The 19,412-nt window shown below is 34.9% G+C and overlaps 1 protein-coding gene across 1 annotated transcript in view; it reads left to right on the plus strand.

The window, feature by feature from the left end:
- Positions 1 to 19,412, plus strand: part of Sugct (succinyl-CoA:glutarate-CoA transferase) — a 694,122-nt gene that overhangs the window by 154,972 nt on the left and 519,738 nt on the right. The window contains exon 9 of the mRNA XM_026387616.2: positions 18,765 to 18,860. Within this exon, the coding sequence (XP_026243401.1) occupies positions 18,765 to 18,860 (96 nt within the window). The remainder of the gene's footprint in view (positions 1 to 18,764; positions 18,861 to 19,412) is intronic.

The following is a 19,412-nucleotide window of genomic DNA, read 5'->3' on the forward strand; positions in this document are numbered from 1 at the left end:
ACTTTTTTCCATTGTTAACCTTCCTCTATAGACCTCTGGGGTATTGGGTAGGAGCCAGGACTCTGGAGCCAAGCTACCTAGATTTAAATTCTCAATATTTTACTAAGTAGCTGTGGCCCTTGGGCAAGTCATGAAATAGATCTATGCTTCAGTTTCCTCATTCTTCAAATAAAAATAATAATGGTGTCTGTCTCCTAGTATTAATGAGGATTAAAATGAATATATGTAAAATGCTTTGGCAATGCCCATTACATAGTAAGCACTAAATAAATGCTGACTTTTATTATGTTGTTATTATTACCATTACCTTTTTCTTTTTCACTCTTGTTAGTAATATGTTTGCACACTTTTGTTAGTATTACATCTCTTAATCTTACATGTTCTGCCACAGGAGCCTGCTGGTTATTGTAGGGACTGATTATTACCCAAAGCCCTTACTTTTGAAATCTTGCAGCTATTTAGAATGTAGACATAAAGTGTCAGGGTCTTTGTTACAGCCTTTTTTTTTTTAAATCAAAGAAATATGCATGTTAAACCACTTCAACCAAAACTAAATGAAAAATACTGATGACATATATATCCTGGTTGGTATTTAGAATAAGCAGAGAATTAAGATGTCTTGAAAGTTCAGGAAATACATCTTTGTTGGTCACCTGCAGTGGAAACCTGAGAGGAAAAAGTACTCCAGCTCACCTTAGTCTCTTTCACTAGAGATCTTGAGTTAACTGAGGTCTAGTGACTCTTTTGCATTAAATTGGTAAAAATCAATACACACTAAAAGAAAGCTTGACAAAAATTATTATATTCATGACATATTAGTGAATACAGGTAAAACTCTTTTGGTCTTTTAGTTTTGTTTATTTTTCTATCTATAAATTTGTCTTGACTTTAGCTGGATTGTATGCTGGGCTTTTTCTTGAACTGGCAAGTATGTCCTATTGTACATGGAAGAATGTTGAAAATCAGAGGTAAAATTTTTTTCAAGATAATTAATAAAAACAGTATTTGGATTCTTATCCCTGCCCCAAATTTACCTTAATAACCATATAAAAGGTCACATGATAGTTTCTTTCCTCTTTTTCTTTTTAAAATATGACCCTTTTCTCTCGTGTTAACCTCAAAACATGGTTATGTCCTTCCTTTATCTTTCCCTTCTTTCTTTTACCAGCTGTCTTTCCCCTCTTTCTATCTTTTCCTCCTCCTCCCTCATCTTTCTCTGTATTTCCTTCCTTCTTTCCTTCCTTCCTTCCTCTATTTGTTTTCTTGATTCAGTAAAATTGATATTATAATTTTTGAGCTAGGGTAGAATTCCAAGTATTTACTATTTCTGAGCATCTTGACAAAAAAAGGATTAGTTACCATGTTAAAGTAGGCCTAAGACTGGAAACAGGTTTAGTGGAAGTAGAGGAGGGAAGACAGATTTTTTTTTAAGTGGTACATTGGAGTAGAGATGCCTGTCATGAGCTCAGATTACCCATTCTTTAAAGTAGAAGTAATTATTGCTAGAACAGTGTTCAGAAATACAAAACCCATTGATGGAAACTGTTTTTGGAATTCCCATTTGTCTTTGTTCTTTCTCAAATTTTGTACTCTGTATTTTTTTCTTGGGACCTTGAAAGTGGTTACTAGAAAATGCTTTTCTGGCAGTGGGTAGGACTATGATGTTCATGCCTCCAGGGAAGGGAATGATAAATGAAAGTGCTATTGTCTTTAGAAACACAGACCTATGTATTAGGGCAGTATAAGCAGCAGTTATCTGTATATGAATCCACTTGATGTAACATGAAAGGGAATTTTTCTGACCACTATCATATCTAGTTTCATGTTCAGACATTCTTATTGATAGAGTCATTTAATCAGAGGTTTGTTTTGTGAAGGATTTTTTTTTCATTTGCCCAGGTTTTCAAGTTTTCCATTAAATAGCCATACAAAGGTTTTAGGTAAGCCAGAAAACCTTCATAGTTTTGAGAGATAATGATCACATTTCCCTAGAAATAAAAATTTTCAGTTTTCATATTTTGTTTACGAGTATATAATTAAATAATGTACTTGTCTTTAAAAAATCCTTTTTTTTTTGCTGACTACTTGCTTTTTGACTTGAAATCTATATTACAGTGTTCTTTTGTGCTGAAATTACAATGGCTAGAAAAGGGAAAAAAAGGAATGTAAAGGTGGTAATTCAATTTGTCCAACAGTATTGAATTTAAACTTGAACTTTCTTTGCTTTAATTCTCAAGCAAGCACAATGCCTTGGTTTTTTCCTGTGTGATCATCTAAGAAATTATTTTGGGTAGAGTATGCCTGCAAACCAGGAGTTGCAAAATTGAATGCTTTTAATATGTGTGGTAGCTATTAAAATGAATGAACTGAGTTAGATGAAAAACAATGGGAAATAGGATGGATATATACTTCCATTCTACATAGGATGCATATGTCCTGAGGGTATAACTGTTACTTATTCTGGCCAACTACTTAAGGTGGTGATCCCAGGGCAGTAGTATATTGGTAAATGTTTAACAACTGGTTGCATACACATACATAAAAGTTGTGATATATAGCATTTGCCTATTTTCACAATGTAAATATTCCCATGTATGTGATTTTTAAGCCTGTCCTATGATTGTCAAAGAACATATGATTGTCAAATAACCTGTTTGGAAGAGATATTAATCACTGGCTATTTTTAGTAAGTACAAGTCAACCCCAGCAAAGCACTAGCCCAATATAGCCAGGTTTGCAATATTTGAAGCCAGAAATCTGAATTTTTTATAAAAATTCTCAATGTTTGAAATATTATGTAGGTCAAAAAATTAATAAACTAAATCATATTTATAAGGTGCCAATTTGTCACCTCTGTAGGTAAATTGATAGTACTTACTTAGAAATTTTATTAGAAATCAATTTTGCTACTTTGTAATCAAACTGCAGATCTTTTTATTAAGTGATTTCTGCTAGCACCTTTCTGAATCAAAGGTGTTTTAATGTGTGTTAAATATTTGGAAAAGGTAAAAATCATCAATTTAGAAACTATTCTTTGATTAATAAAACAATCTATATGTTTAGAATTTCTAAAGCTGACTAATTCGGTTTGCTATATGAGGGAGTTGTTTTTCCCAGATGGATTGTATTACTGAAAGGTAGAAAACACCAGTCTAATTCATGGAAATTACTGAATTATACAGCAAAACGCTAAGTAACCTATTTGATCTGCATTCCCTGCATGTTTTAAAAATAATATATTTTTATATTTTTTTGAGTATTTTCTTTGAGACAGGGTCTCACTAAGTTTCCTAGGCTGCCCTTGAACTTGGGATACTCCTTCTTCAATCTTCTGAGTAGCTGGGGTTATAGGCATGTGCCACTCTGCATAGCTACTTTTGAGTACTCAAAAAGCACTTTTTATAATGTTATTCTGAATTCATATAAAGAAGACTTTGGAGAAGTCAGTGATATTTTGTGAAGTTGATCCAGGTTACAAGACTTTATGATCCATAGTTGTGTATTGGAGATGCTGAGCTGAGACTAGGTGTTGGGCCTCAGAATCTAAACTTCTTCCTACCATTCTCTGTTGAGAATGCCAAAAAGATTCAGACTAAGCTCTTTTCCAAATTGTCTAGCCCTCCAATTGTGGTTAAAAAGTAAGTGGAGGATATGGCTTAGAGAATGATCATAGTCTGATGAATACAAGAGTTGATACAACAAAGCAGAGTAGCTCCTGAAGAGTTTCATCATATTATAGTCTTTTAGCATATTCATGGATATGTTAGAATGCAGATCGCATACAAATGAGCTGAATTAGTGACATATGAGAATATGCATTTATGATATAGTATATCATCAACAGCTGACTATATTGGTGAACCTTTGAGGTCCCTGAGAGGTGGTGTTGAAAAATCCAAATGTGTCTACAATCGCAGCTTAGACCTTAAAGGCCATCCAGCTGTGTCATATTGTCTATTGTTGATGAGTTCTGACTGTGATATGTTAGTGATTTCTGAAATCGCTGTCCTTGTTTTCTTCTTTGCTGAGATGTCTTAGTAAGAACAGAAGAGAGATTGGCCAGATGTTTGTGTAAATGTGGTCATAAAGTGGCAATTTTATTTGCCTGAAATATTTTGTGTTGGGGAGTCAGGTAGGGAGGTTTGAAAATAATGTTTTTGTCCTGTGAGCTCAACTTTGGGATGTCTCCTAGGTCTACTTCCAATCAGGTTGCTGCCCCTAAGTTTTCAAGATCATTGGATTTTAGAGTGTTTCCTGTGTGTCTTCTCACAAGACTTTGTGTTCCATGAGGGCAGATAATTCATCTTTTTTTACTATTGTCACCCAGCATTTAGCACAGTGCTTGGACCAAGTTATCACTCAATAACTATTTGGTGAATAAAAATAAATAAAATATAAGTGCAAGATTTTTAAAATGTTCAAATAAAACAGAATTAGTTTGTAAGAATATAAAATATATTTTCTCTCCCTTGTCATGCTTAGAGTTTTTTTCCCCATCACTGAGTTTTTTTAAAATTAATTAACCCAATAATTCTTGGCATTAAGTAACTTTGTTCCTTGCATGAATTTTTGCTTGAAGTGTAATGTCATAAGACATATTTTATCTGTTGAATCAGTCAGTCATTGACATCATAATTTCTTGTTCCCATCTACACCTGGCTTTTCACCTTTCCCCAAAAGTCCCATGAGGTCACTTTAAGAAGAGTCACTCCTAAAGAACTTAGTCTTGCATTCTACTGAGTCTCCCTTGCTATTCTGGGAGCCCTTCTTTGGAGGCTCAGGGGAGCAGAGCAATGCAAAACAGTCAGACAAGGATTGTGCCAACTGTGATGTGGATCATAAAAATCGTCTTCAGATAAGCCTTTACAAGCTTGGATTTTAGCTAATCAGAATGATCAGATATAGGCAGACTGTGTGAGTCAATTTGTTTTGTTTCATGCTGGGGCTTGGTTTAAAATCTGTTGTTACATGTAGGGTTGTTTTATTCAGTTCTGTTACTTAATGGTTCTAAAAACATGCCTGGATTACAAAATCTTTTTTCTATGAACTGGGGAACATGCCTGAAATTCCACTAAGAGAGATTTATTCCTTAACTCTCTGGAAGGCCTTTGGATCTTTAAAGGATAATATCATGAATAAACTTTACTTGACACCATTTTTGGTGATTTAGCTCTGTATTCCTGCTATTTTTCTCTTTCTTCATTTTGATGCCAAACTTGATGTGTTATTTGTATTAGAGGTTCCTACTTCCTACCAACTAGTTCTCAATCCTTTGCATTTATGATACCCACTGTAATTCCTCTACTTTATTGCCTTTAAAGACTAATTTACTTTTTTAGGTAAATGTTTAAAATTTATATATGACTGCAGAATGCATTACAATTCTTATTACATATATAGAGCACAATTTTTTCATACCTCTGGTTATATACATAGTATATTCACACCAATTCTTTGTCTTCGTACATGTACTTTGGTTAGTAATGATTATCACATTCCACAATCATTAATTACCCCATGCCCCTTAACTTTTCCTCCAAACACTCTCCCCTATCTAGAGTTTGTCTATTCCTCCCATGCTCCCTCTCCCTATCCCACTATGAATCAGCCTCCTTATATCAAAGAAAACATTCGGCATTTGGCATTTGGCATTTGTTTTTTTTTTTTTTTGGGGGGGGGGATGGGCTAACTTCACTTAGCATTATCTTCTCTAACTCCATCCATTTACCTGCAAATGCCATGATTTTATTCTCTTTTATCGCTGAGTAATATTCCAATGTGTATATATTGTCACTTTTTAAAATCCATTCATCTATTGAAGGGCATTTAGATTGATTCCAGTGTTTAGCTATTGTGAATTGTGCTGCTATAAATATTGATGTGGCTGTGTCCCTGAAGTATGCTGTTTTTAAGATCTCTGGGTATAGACCGAGGAGAGGGACATCTGGGTCAAATGGTGGTTCCATTCCCGATTTTCCAAGAAAACTCCATACTGCTTTCCATATTGTTTTCACCATTTTGCAGTCCCACCAGCAATGTATGAGTGTGCCTTTTCCCCAAATCCTCACCAACACTTATTGTTGTTTGTATGCATAATAGCTGTCACTCTGACTGGAGTGAGATGAAATCTTAGAGTGGTTTTAATTTGCATTTCTCTAATTGCTAGTGATGATGAACATTTTTTCATATATTTGTTGATTGATTGTACATCATTGTCTGAGAAGTGTCTCTTCAGATCTTGGCCCATTTATTGATTGGGTTATTTGCTTTTTTTGGTGTTTAGCTTTTTGAGTTCTTTATATACCCTAGAGATTAGTGCTCTATCTGATGTGTGAGGGGTAAAGATTTGTTCCCAAGATGTAGGCTCTCTATTCACCTCACAGATTGTTTCTTTTGCTGAGAAGAAGCTTTTTAGTTTGAGTCCATCTAATTTATTTATTCTTGATTTTAATTCTTGTGCCACAGGAATCTTATTAAGGAAGTTGGGGCCTAATCCCACATGATGGATGTTAGAGCCTACTTTTTCTTTTATTAGATGCAGGGTCTCTGGTTAATTCCTAGGTCCTTAGTCTACTTTCCGTTGAGTTTTGTGAAATTCCACTAAGAGAGATTAGGGGTTCAATCTCTTTGTTGTGTATGGATTTCCAGTTTTCCCAGAACCATTTGTTGAAGAAGGTATCTTTTCTCCAAAGCATGTTCTTAGAACCTTTGTCAAATATAAGATAACTAATTTACTTTTGTTGAGTCCAAGATTCTCTTTCTTTGTACCCCTTGAGCTCAGTTGACTCTTCAACATACACTATGTGTTCTTCTAACACTGTTCTCCAGACACCACATCTTCCTATTATCCTTCCTACCTTTACAACCTTCTCTTTCTTGTCCCCTTCTTGATTGACTAGTGGCCTGCCCTTCTGCTTTCCCTTTTATTACTCAGGGTAGTCATCCACTTCAGTGATTTCATCCTTCTCTTCATTTTCTATTCCTACATAACACATTATCAGAAAATTTTCATAAATGTAGCTTAAACAACACAAAGTTATTATCACATGGTTTGTATGGGCCAGAAGTCCAGAAATGGCTTAGCTGGATCTTAGGCTAAGGTCTTAAAAGGATGCACTCCAGGTGTCTGCTGAACTACAGTTCTCATCTGAGGTGCAGAGGTTTCTATCAAACTTAATCAGTTTGTTGGCAGGATACTATGGCTGTAAAGCTCACGGAGGCTATGTCTTCCAGACCAGCAGGAGAATGTCTTTTAAAATTTCTCAGTTTAGATCAGGCCCAGTCAATATAATTGAGCTTCACTTTCTCTGAAAAAAGGTCTTGCTACATTGCTTAGGCTGGTCTTGAACTTCTGGACTCAAGTAACCATCTCAACTCAACTTCCTAAGTCTCAGCCACTCTGCCTAGCTAATTTCCTTTTTGATGAACTCACAGTCAACTGTTTACTGGCCTAATTATGGAAGTGATACCCCATCATACGAGGTGTGTATTGTAGGGGGAGGGAATCTTGGTGGCTACCTTCAAAACCAACCTGCTACAAGCTCCTGTGTGGATGGCCACTAAATAGCCATTGCCCTCTCTCATAACATTAAGTAGCTGGATTGCAAACACCCCAAGGGTATCTCCACTTGGACCATGTTTTTCAATTAAATACTCCTCCCCCAACAACAACAACAACATCTGAACAAACCAACCTCCCAAACCCAGTATATATCTTCATTAAGAAAGCTTCTATAAGTAAATTCACATTCTTTTTTTTGGGGAAGACTAAAAAATTATAACTTGTTTTCTATTCCCTTACAGTCTGTTGCCAGCTCTTGTAATTCCTTTTTCTCAGATTTTCCACTTATTCTGTTTTCATACTATCCACACCTGTGCAAGCTGAGCTGTATTCTTGTGAGGAAGCTGAATAGTCTAAGGGATATCTACATGTACTGTATCCCATACCTGCATAGTTTCATCCTTTCTGACCCCTTTTTGAATTGGATAACATATTATTGAATTGTGTTGAATAAACAGTAACAGAAGATCATCAATAAATAGAGGAAAATGCAACCTGAATTAGAGGAAAACCTGGCAATTAGAGAATTGGAGATATACTCTTAATAGTATAACTAAATAAACAGTATGAAACTCTTCCCAAGATGAATAACAGAAGAAATGCTTTCTTTTCAGAAGAAAGCTTTCTTTATAGAAGAAAGCACATTCCCTCATGAAACCATGAGGGAAATGTGTGGAGATCAGTGAAAATCAGTCTTTATTCAACTTTTTTAGCTTTTAAACTGTCCAGTGCTCTCTTGTAGAAGCTATTGGTCATTCTAATTACAGATAAACCCCACTCCCTTTTCCTGGGACAATTCTGATTTCAGAGGAGTATTACTGTTTGATTTCTATACCGATCCATGAATCTTTATCATCATCCTGCACTCAATTTTAGCCCTATGACATCTTGGTCCCTGAAAATTTCTTTCTTCCCTAAGCCACCTTTACTGCTCTCCTCATCCTGAATATGGGACCTCAGGTCCTGACATCACTTTTCTAACTCACTCTCTGTTTGTCCATCTAGTATGTGGTGAAAGGAGGACTTGTTTGGAGTGACCACAGCACACAGAGCCAGAGTTCAGAGGGAGAAAAAGGCAAATTTGAGCCCATCACTTTCTATTCTATGAAGAAGATTTCTGTTGTTATACTTTTCACTGGAAATTGTGTCCAACTTATCTTTTTCTCTTGAAGCATTTCTTCTTCATTAAGACTTCACCTGTCAAATTAGAGGAAAACTAGTTTTACTAGTTTCACTCACATCATTGAACACCTACAGTTAGTGTTCCTCACAGATAGTGTTCCTGCTGCTGGGGAGAGAGCCACAAACATATTGGATAAGTCCTTTGCCTCCTGAAGCCTGAATTATAGTGGACAGAGATTCAGAAGAGGAAGTGACCCATCTTAGTGAGTTAGGAAAGATTTCACTAACTTAACCCTTCCACTTGTATTTTCCTTCTTACCCTCTTACATATTAATGTAGGATTTCATATCTTCAATTATTCTTTATTTTCTTGCATATTTAGATGAACTTCAATTTTTTTATCCTCAAAAATAAAAACTTTATTCCTCCTGCTTACCCACAGGAGTTACAATCAGCAGCATCTCCTTCCCTCTTTACACAAACCTCTATAATACGCTGTGACTCCACATTCTTTTTATTTGTTCCTTATTACCTTTTAATCTGGATTTGATTCTTGCTGCTTTATTGCCACTGTGTCTTTAGGAATATCAATGATCCCCTGGTGATCAAATCCCATGTCTTGACTCCATTTTTATTCTCATTCATTCAAAAGACCTATGAAGTTTCCATTCTTATAACTTTGCCCACAATTTCTTTCACTTGGAAAGCCCTTTTCCTTGTTTTTGCATGACTAAATTCCCTTTATCAAGGTCAGCTCAAATGCCATTTTTTTATCACTACTTGATTTAAAAAATTCTCTGTGGCTCTGATAATTTATATATATATATATATATATATATATATATTTATTTAAAATATTTTTCTTTTTAGTTGTAAATGGACACAATACCTTTATTTGTTTATTTATATTTGGTGCTGAGGATCAAACACAGGGCCTCACATGTGCTAGACAGTCACTCTACCACTGAGCCTCAACCCCAGTTTCTGACTGATAATTTATATTTTGATTTATAAATTTTAATCTTGAAAGATGTAGTTCTCAATAGTGCTTATTAAACATCTGCTAAATGCCCAAAGGAAGCAATAAATGGAAGTAAATTGCGTTTAATTCTTAGAGCTTTTAGAAATCAGTGTTGCGGACAATGCATTATTTTATTCTTTGAGCAGAAATATTTTGAAGAATTGTTATCAAAAATAAAAAAAAAAACTATGTTTGAAGAAAACATCTGAAACTGAAGACATGTTATCACAGGAATAAATAAGTACACCATGTCATTAGATGTTACTTTCCCACATTTCCACTTACTCATCACATTTTTAAAAGTTGTTTATAACCACTTTTTGAGTCATATGATTGACTGGGTCAGTGGTTCATGGTAAGAAATATGCTTGATATATTATCCTAAACAAGCTTTTGAAATTCTGTCTGTCTTTGCTGTCTGGTCTTACCTTCTGGCAGCTGATATCCAGTTACTTTGTATATCTGATTTTGATTCAGAGGGATTGGCAAACTTTGAGCATAATAAAAATCTATTTTTATTTTGAGTTCACATGAAATAAACACAGAGATGATTTGACTGTCATTAGTGATAATGCAGAGGAATGGGAAATGTGTGTGTTCCTTCCATTAAATTAAAAAATTGCTATGAAGAGGGTTTGATAATATGATTTTTCTTTGCCAAGTATATAAAAGCAGAGATTTTAAAATTATATAACAACTCTATTGGTTTTCAATGATTACAGGTAAAAGGTTTATGGGTTGAAGTTTATAATATCATAAAATAAGTCAGACCATATTTGCAGAAAACTTTGAGTTCTATACTAAATATTAGTAATAACCAAGGTCATATTTATCTGTAGAGGTTTACGTAGTTGAAAGGATGCTCAGTCACAATTTTTTCTTTACTCATTAGTATGGTACAATTAAGCTTTCCAGAATCAAGACCACTCAGAAATTGTAAGCAGTCTGATTCCGTGTGTAAAAATGGCTCATGCACTTAGTTACTGGGCATAGAACCTTGGCAGATTATTAAACAGTTTTGTGCTTCATTTTTAATTTGTGAGATGGAATCATCAAAATACCTCTCTCATACAGTTATGAGGATTAAGTAAGATAATTCATGTTTGGTCAGTGCATGATGAGTGCTTGAATGAGTGGTAGCTTTTTAAAAAATTTTATTTCTCTTTATTCATTTATAAAACCCAACATTTAATAATGACATATTATATGCCTATCATTATATTGGGTATAATGAAGGGGATAGACAAAATAGCAATAGTAGTTGTCCCTGCTATCCCAGAGTTCAGAGTCAGTCTTTTTAAAATTTATTTTGGAATTTAAAAAATTTTTTTATTCTTTTATTTGTTCTAATTTGTTATACATGACAGTAGAATGCACTTTGATATATCATAAATAGATGGATATAATTTTTCATTCTTCTGGTTGTACATGATGTGGAATCCCACTGGTCATATAGTTATATATGAACATAGGGTGGTAGCTCTTATTAGTAGTAAATACTAGAAACTCAAAATGACAAATGTGGTGTGAGTTTTTAGAATTCATATTTTCTTTTCAACATGGGATAGCCAAAATACTCTATCTACTCTTGGATGGTTTTTCCTCCTGAACCCTTGTTGATCTGAAAAAATCAGTTCACCTTAAAATGTGAGAGATGGTATTTGACAAGCAGAGTAATGGTATTAGGATTAGAAAAAATAGATATGGGTTACTCAAAGCTCTTTCTAATGGGAGGCCAAATTTCTCTTCTCAAGAGATATATTCTTTAAAAATCTAGCTCCTACATTTCTCTTTTAACATTTTCCCCATATGATGTTTTATAGTTAGTAAGTGAGTGAGGTTGAGCAGAAGCATGTGAGGAGAATTAATTGATTCAGTTATCGATGTCTTTTCTAAGCAAGTTCAGAGGACAGTGGGCTCTTATGAAGGGCTTTTGTTCTACTCCAGTGCCTTGAGAGCCCACCTTGCAGGGAATACAGTGAAGCCAGGGATATAACCAAGGATACAGATGCAAAGCTATGCACTACCTAGGTGAAAGAGACTGAGGCAGGGAGGTAGCAAAGAGGAGATGGTGGTGAAGGGATGGCTCATTGATTGAACTGACCTGGGTATGAGTCATGGTGTTTTCATTTACCAGCTGTGAGACTTAGACAAGATATTTTATTTCCCTATGCTTTAGTTTCTTTCATCTATAGAATGGAAGTTGTAATAGCTACCTCACATGAGGTAATTTGGTGTCATTCATTATTGCCCTTTCATCTTCCATATAACATCCAAGTGATAATTACATAAATCAATGGTTTCCCAGGACACTTAGAATAATATCTCAGATCCTTATTCAGGCCTACAGTGACCCTTGTGATGTGGCCCTTAGCTTCCCTGACCCCCTCTTGTACTAGCACCTCTTTTACTTACCACATGCCAGCTACAATGGCTTTCTTTTTGTTTCTTACCATGTGGACACCTTTCAAACACACACACACACACACACACACACACACACACACCACATTCAAGTTTTTTCAAGTGATTGATCTCATTGGCTTGGATGTTTTCTTCTGTATTTTCAGATTTGTAATGCTTTCTCCAGGTCTCAGATTAAACATAACATCTGCAAAAAGTAAATGAGCCCCTTCTGTGATTCTGTTTCATTTTCTTGGCAGCATTTACCATATTCTGATAGCTTTCTACTTATTTGTTTATGTCTGAATGTAGTTGGATACTGGAATGTAAGCCTCATGAACAGAGGATCATGTCTGTCTTGCTCACTGCTATATCTCCAGTGCATGGAATAATTCCTGGCATATAGTAGGTGTGATATCAGTGTTTTTGAGTAGATGAGGAAATGAGAGATGCTGATTGACACTAAAATACTTGTTTCCTTTCTTCACCCTGTGACTCCTCTTCTTTATATGTTTTCCTGTAAACAAGGAAACACAAAGATGAGTCTAGGGCATCTTTCAGTGCCACAAAGCAAGGAATGCTAAGAACAAAAACTCCTCAAGAACGGAGGTTGTGTCATAGAGTCACAGGAACCAATTGAAAGAGCTCCCAGAGGCCAAACTGGAATATTTTGGGCAGTAGTATTGAATTATATAGCAAAGTATAAAATGAATATTCACATGAACATGATGATATAAATAAGTGACCTGAAAAAACAAATAAATAAGGGAGATTAATAATGGCTAATTGTTAATTAGTGTAACTAATGGCTAATTATTAATTAGTGTAACTCCCTACCATTTCAGTGTGGGTTGCATGTAGTGACATTCTTCCAAAGAGAGCAAGCTGGAAAGAGGGAGGAAAAAAACAGTAATTGTGCAGTGGATAAAAGTAATAAATACTGCCTCAGGCAAATGATCAAAGTCAATATAAAATCATGTTGATAGCATGTATCTTTGATATGATATATTGAAAACGTCACTTTACTTTTGTGGTCTTCTTTCCAAAACCCTGTAACTCCAATCAAATTATGAGGAAAACATCATAAAAATATTAGTTGAGGAACAGTCTCAAAATACCTGATCTTTACTCCTCAAAACCATTAAGGTAATTAAAAATAAGGAATATATGAGAAACTATTGCAGCTAGGAGCACCCTAAGGAGACCTAATGGCTAAATATAATGTAGTATTCTGGATGTAATCTGGAACAGAGAAGGACATTAAATAAAAACTAAGGAAATCTGAGCATATGGAGTTTAGTTAATACTAATGTATCAATATTGGTTCTTTTTTTTAAAGAGAGAGAGAGAGAAAGAGAGAGAGAATTTTTAATATTTATTTTTTAGTTTTTGGAGGACACAACATCTTTATTTGTATGTGATGTTGAGGTCGAACCCGGGCTGCATGCATGCCAGGCGAGCATGCTACCGCTTGAGCCACATCCCCAGCCCTCAATATTGGTTCTTTAACTGTAAAAGTATAATACACTAATGTAAGATGTGGAGTATATGGGAACTCTGTAACTATCTTGGTAATTTTTCTATAAAATTTAAAACTGTTCTAAATTTGTTAAAAAGTTGTGAATATTTTTCACAGGATGCTATATTCTTCTGTTGTATAATTTTAAGTGCCAGCATTATTTTCTATTACATGTGATATCAAAGGTATTTAACTTAACTCTTATTTTGGGGGCATTTAAATTGGTTCTAGTAGTTTGTAACTAATTTTTTTTTTTTACCATACCTGTGATTAGAGGAAGGACTGTCTTTGACATGAAGATTTATCTTCTTTTGTTTTATATTATTTCCGATTTTGTATTTATCTTCTGTTTTCCCTAGTTGATGACTTCAAAAACTTTTCATATGTTGATGACTGTTGATTCTGTCAAGGCATCACAAATTTAGCTTATTCTGACATGGGCTCTTATTTTCTTTCCCCTTTTAATTGTTCCTCTCTGACTTTATTATTACTTTTAATGCCATCATAGTTTACCCAGATATTCAGCCAGGAATATGGAATTTATGTTTATCTTTTCCTCTCCATCAGTTTTCTATCTCCTAGACTCTAACCATGCAATCTTTTTTATCCTTCCTGCCCCTGAAATATATCTTAAATCCACTGATTTTTTTCTATGTCTCTTGCCACTGACCTAGTTTGAGCTATCATCAACATGCCTGGACTCTTGCAGTGTCCATAACAGTTCTCTTTTTCTCTTGTCTCTTTTTAGTTTATTCTTTGCATATAATTGCAAATGCAGTGGGAAGCCCTGTGAATTTTAAATAGAAGGATGACATGATACAATTTGTTACTTTAAAATGACCATTCTGCAAGATATGCAAAGAATGTTCTTTACCATGACTTACAAAGACTGGCATGATCTGGCCTCTGACAACCTCTATAATCTTATTTCATGCCTCTTTTCACCATGCTTCAGTTGTATGGTCTACATTCAGGTTTTTTCCTCTGTATGTCTATAACTGTTTAGTTATCTTGCCTACTGTTCTTAAGTCCAAAGGAGGTTGGATTATATAGTTTTCATTTACTCATTTATACTCCATACCTAGCATAATACCTTATATATAGAGTCACTCACTATTTGTCTAAAAAACAAGTAGTATCATTCTTTTAACTCTTTTGTTAAGAAATTTAATGTTCAGGCTCTGTTTAGGTTTTATGAAAACATACAAAGGGTTTTATAGTACATATTTTCTACCCTAAAATAGACACGACTTTAAAAGCAGATATAGGAGAAGAAACAAATACTATCATAGCAAGGGAGACAGCAATTTCAGTGGAATAGTTTATCATCTGGGTGACCTCAGATAAGTTATGCCTCCTCTCTACTTCTTTATTTAGTCATCTATTAAGTAATTTGACTGAATTTTCTCAAGACTTTGATTCTTAAATAAGATGTGCAACTAATAGTTCACTGGTTAAATTGTTTTTTCCCCCAGCTTCTGTTTCTGGATTCAGGAGTTCTGGGTAGGTCTTGGAATTCCCTAGGTGATTATAATGTACAACTAGGTTTAGGAACAATTGATCTAGGTCATTTTAACTTTGTCATCTTAAAATTATAATCATAGGATAAGGCAGTCTATGAAAGTGCAGAAACAGTCTTATGGCATTGTATTAATTCAGAGTTAGAGAAAATATTTTCTTGCTTGGGTTATGGGAGTTGGGCTTAATACAAGATGATGTTGAAATGGACTTTCAAGAATGCTTAGAAATATGGGGAAGTTAGTTGCATGGTTGGTGTTTAGTCCAACTTAGTTGGAGGCCAGAACATATGCACATAGCAGGAAGAAAAAACTTACTTGTTTTGATGCAATGGACCATAGTTCTAGTTTTGTTTTATGAGAACATACAAAGGGTTTATATTACATACTTTACCTGCCAAACTTATTTCCCTTTTAGAGACTAAAGATTCTATTATTGCAGCTTGATCATTTGGAGGAAGTGACACATGTGATCAGGTAGTGACAGACATCATGAAGGTGCTTTGGACAATATTTGAGCATATTTTTCCTCATATCTTTTCGGACTGTTCTTTTTGAGATCCACTTTGACCACCCCATTGGTTTTCTGGTTAGAAACAAAAAATATCAGGACACACTCTGTTATCTAAAATAAGAGTTTTGCTGTCAGAATGATTATTATTAAACCAGAGATGGCTTTTTTGTTTAGATGAAACCATATAAAGGCAACATTCTGAGTAAATTATATAGCGTCCACTTGATGAAATAATGAGCCTAAGTGTAGGGGATGAAAGTAATGATCCAATGCAATATTTAGAATGGATATACAGTATATAGTTATTAACCTAAAAGTCACATCCTGCATTCTTTTAATTTGTGGAAAATTTGTCATTAATTGCCCAGGAAACCTCTGATTTTTCATACACAATCATGTCATAGCTATTGACTTTCTCCCCCTTCTCCTGCCTTAAAATAAATCCTTGTAAATAGTGGATTACTTTCAGATTTGTAATGCCTCCTTTAAATATTGAGTTACTAAGTTTAGCCCTGTTGCTTTCTTTTTGTAAACAGAGTTCATTTTCCCCCTTAACTTTGCCTTTGAGTAGTTACTGACAAATCACACTTTGTTTTTTCAGTGGCAATGAGCTTAAAATCTTATTTAACCTTCTGCCAAGCGGTAGCCCTGCTGATTCTGAATTGCTTTTTGTTTTCATTAATTACTACTGCATGGAGGAAGTAGATATGGTCTTCCACTTATCAATAATTTGTGAGATAGGTTCTGACCCTTCATTTAAATTCACTCTAAGTGGGTCAGGGTCAGAAACACAGAAGTCAAAAATTGAAAGAATAAGGTAGTGGGTAAGAGACGGGGCAGCCAGGTTGATAACTAGCTTAGAACCCAGCCCTTGCCAATTCCAGGCAATATCTCAGGTTGTTGTAGGATTTACAGATAAACTTGTGATCATCCAGCTGATCTGTTACCTCATGCAGGCCTTGCTAATGTTGCTCTATTGACCACCAGTTGACTTTGAAGTAGAGAAATAGAAATAACAAGCCTCTTGTGATTAATTGCTTGCAAGGAATTACCTTTATTAATTTGAATTCTTAGCCCCCATTTGCATCCGAACTCCTTAAAGGGTGACTTTCATTAGGATTTATTTGAAGGAAAAAACAGCCACAACATAACTACATCAAAGCTAGATCAAAGAAGTGCCTCTCTTATAGAACTTCATACTTGATAAAATTTCCCCAAATTCAGGAAGAGGCTCTTTGAGGAAGTGATTTGATTGCGTTCCTTCTGTATTTTTATCTTCCAGACTGTTAGGATGAATAATAGAATCAGAAGCATAGACCTTGGAAGCAAATTTAAGATCATGTACTATTTTGCAAATTGTGATCCGTGTTCATGCTCCCTGTAGTGATGTTGCAGGCTTGACTCTGATTCATCCAAAGCACTTTGGAAATTTCCTGCTTATGTATTAGGATTTCATGTGTTATTTGATTTTATGTAAGAGTTTTGATTTTTTTTTAAAGTTTAAAAACAATCAGTTTAGTTTAAATGTCCAAGACTTTACAGAGAATGTATTTGAAGGTCAAATAAGTTAAATTATATACCTGCAGTCACAAAAACTACTTAGAGGTTGACAGAAATTAGAAGTCATGAATCTGGACTTCTCATCCAGGGCATTTTTTTACTACAAAATGTTGATTTTATTTTCCATTTTGAAAGACACAGAAGTGATCTGTGAAATGGTGATTAGCACTAGGCAGCCCCAGGCAGCCCTGGAGTGCTCCATGGTTCAAATGCCTAAGACCAGATGGAAGTCCAGAAGTGGATGACTCAAAGTTTATTAGTTTTGCCACCTGGGCAGTACAGCTGAACCAGCTGCCATAAGGCAGTTCCAATTTCAACAGAGCAGTAAATGAATGTAAAAATGCACATAAAGCTCAAGAATAAAGTAAAGGAGAATAGCTGTTCCAGCAAGGAGATTCATCCAGGGTGAGTCCTATTGATATTTCTTGTAGGAGGTGCAGCTGCCATGCCAGGTAGAGGACAAGAAAAGGTTATGGCACCAAGCCCTAAAAAAAAAAAAAAAAAAAAAAAAAAAAAAAAAATCAACCCTTGAGTCATTCCCAGATCTAGTCTCAATGTTTGAATTGATGTATTTGTAGGCTTCCAGTCACATCTGATGATCTAGATAGGGAAAAAAACAAGTCAATGCAATATCATGGTTATGTCATGAAGCCAGAAGTATCTCTCCCACCCCCACCCTGGAAAATATGGAAAACCATTTGATCAACTCCTTTACATATTTCTGGTCCCTGAAGGTACAGGTATTCATTGGAACCCCAAACCCCAAATTCACATCCTTATGCTATCCTCATAGATAATTGAAGTATTGTAGGATTTCAAGATTTGTTCATGAAATACTGCAAGAGTCGGAAGTGAACCCTGAGGTTTTAGATGATTTCTTTAGTAGATTCTGTGGTGCTCACAAAGAGAAATGAGTGTAATAATGAGGGTATGGGGGTTAGGGCCAAGTTGGGAGTGGTACAGTAATTTTTGTTTAAATGAGGATGATTCACTAGTATATTTGAAAAATATCAAAAAATCTTGCTACTCTGTGTCAGGATTCTTGCGCAACATGTATCAGAAAACCCAACTAAATTGACTTAAACCAAATTCAAGCTTACTAGTATTATTTTTTATGTATGAGAATTTAGAAGAATGTAGCTTCTGACTTTGGTTCATCTTCCCAGTAATGGTTTTCATGTGTTGCCTTGGTGAAAAGTGAAAGGATACAGGTGGAGAGGAGAGAAGCATGTACTCATGGCCCATGTGTTTTGTTATGGCTTTGATGCTCAGGGCTGGACTGAAGATCCAAATGCTTGGTCACCTTCTGTCTTCAGATGATCTTTTCAGGAGCTGAATGTTTATGTGTTTATATTTCTCAGTTGATTATTATTTAGTCTCAAGCAATAACATAACACTGAGTATAAATGCCTGTATATTTTCTAACTGGTTAGGCATTTTTTTCTTCTATAATGACATGAGGTGAAAAAACTTTCATATAATATTCTGTTCATAAATATGGATAAACTTAACTGTTTTTATTTTTCTTTAATTTTTTTTTCTGGCAGGTGGCATGTTTGACCCAGGTAGCTGTTAATTATCTCATTGGCCAAAAGGAAGCAAAACGTTGGGGCACTGCTCATGGCAGTATTGTTCCTTACCAGGTAAAAATACATCAGTTTAGCCTGTTTCTATAATCTGAAGTTTTGTGTGATATGAATTTGAGAAATAATTTCTTTTTACACCCTCCAGGGTATTTTGTAATGTATTTCTGTCTGATTATAACAAGGTTCTGTTGTTCACTTTAAGTTCTGTGTTTTGCATATTTCTTCATCAGAAGATTAGTAACAGGACACTTAAATGGATTAAAGGAATTTGCTGAAAGTGAGTGACTTTGGGGCTCACGTGATGGTTTGCTTTTTTTTTTTAAATCCAAAAGGAGCATTGACTATAGCCATTTTATAAAGCAAGATTTGTTACCATGTCATTCACAAAACAAATGTTACTTTCCCCATCTGATGATAATATTATCACAGGATTGGAGTGAAATGAAAATTTGCCTCTGACTGATCTTAATTTTTGGGCAATGCAGATGGCTTAGGAGCTGCTCTTTTTTAGTAAGTGTCTGAACTTATCTTTAGAAATTCTGGACTTTGGTTAGTATGAATTCTGGACTTTGGCTAGTGAAGAAACTGTGATCTTTCAAAAGTATAAAT

Source organism: Urocitellus parryii, chromosome 3 (assembly GCF_045843805.1).
Source record: "Urocitellus parryii isolate mUroPar1 chromosome 3, mUroPar1.hap1, whole genome shotgun sequence".
NCBI classification, from domain to species: domain Eukaryota; kingdom Metazoa; phylum Chordata; class Mammalia; order Rodentia; family Sciuridae; genus Urocitellus; species Urocitellus parryii.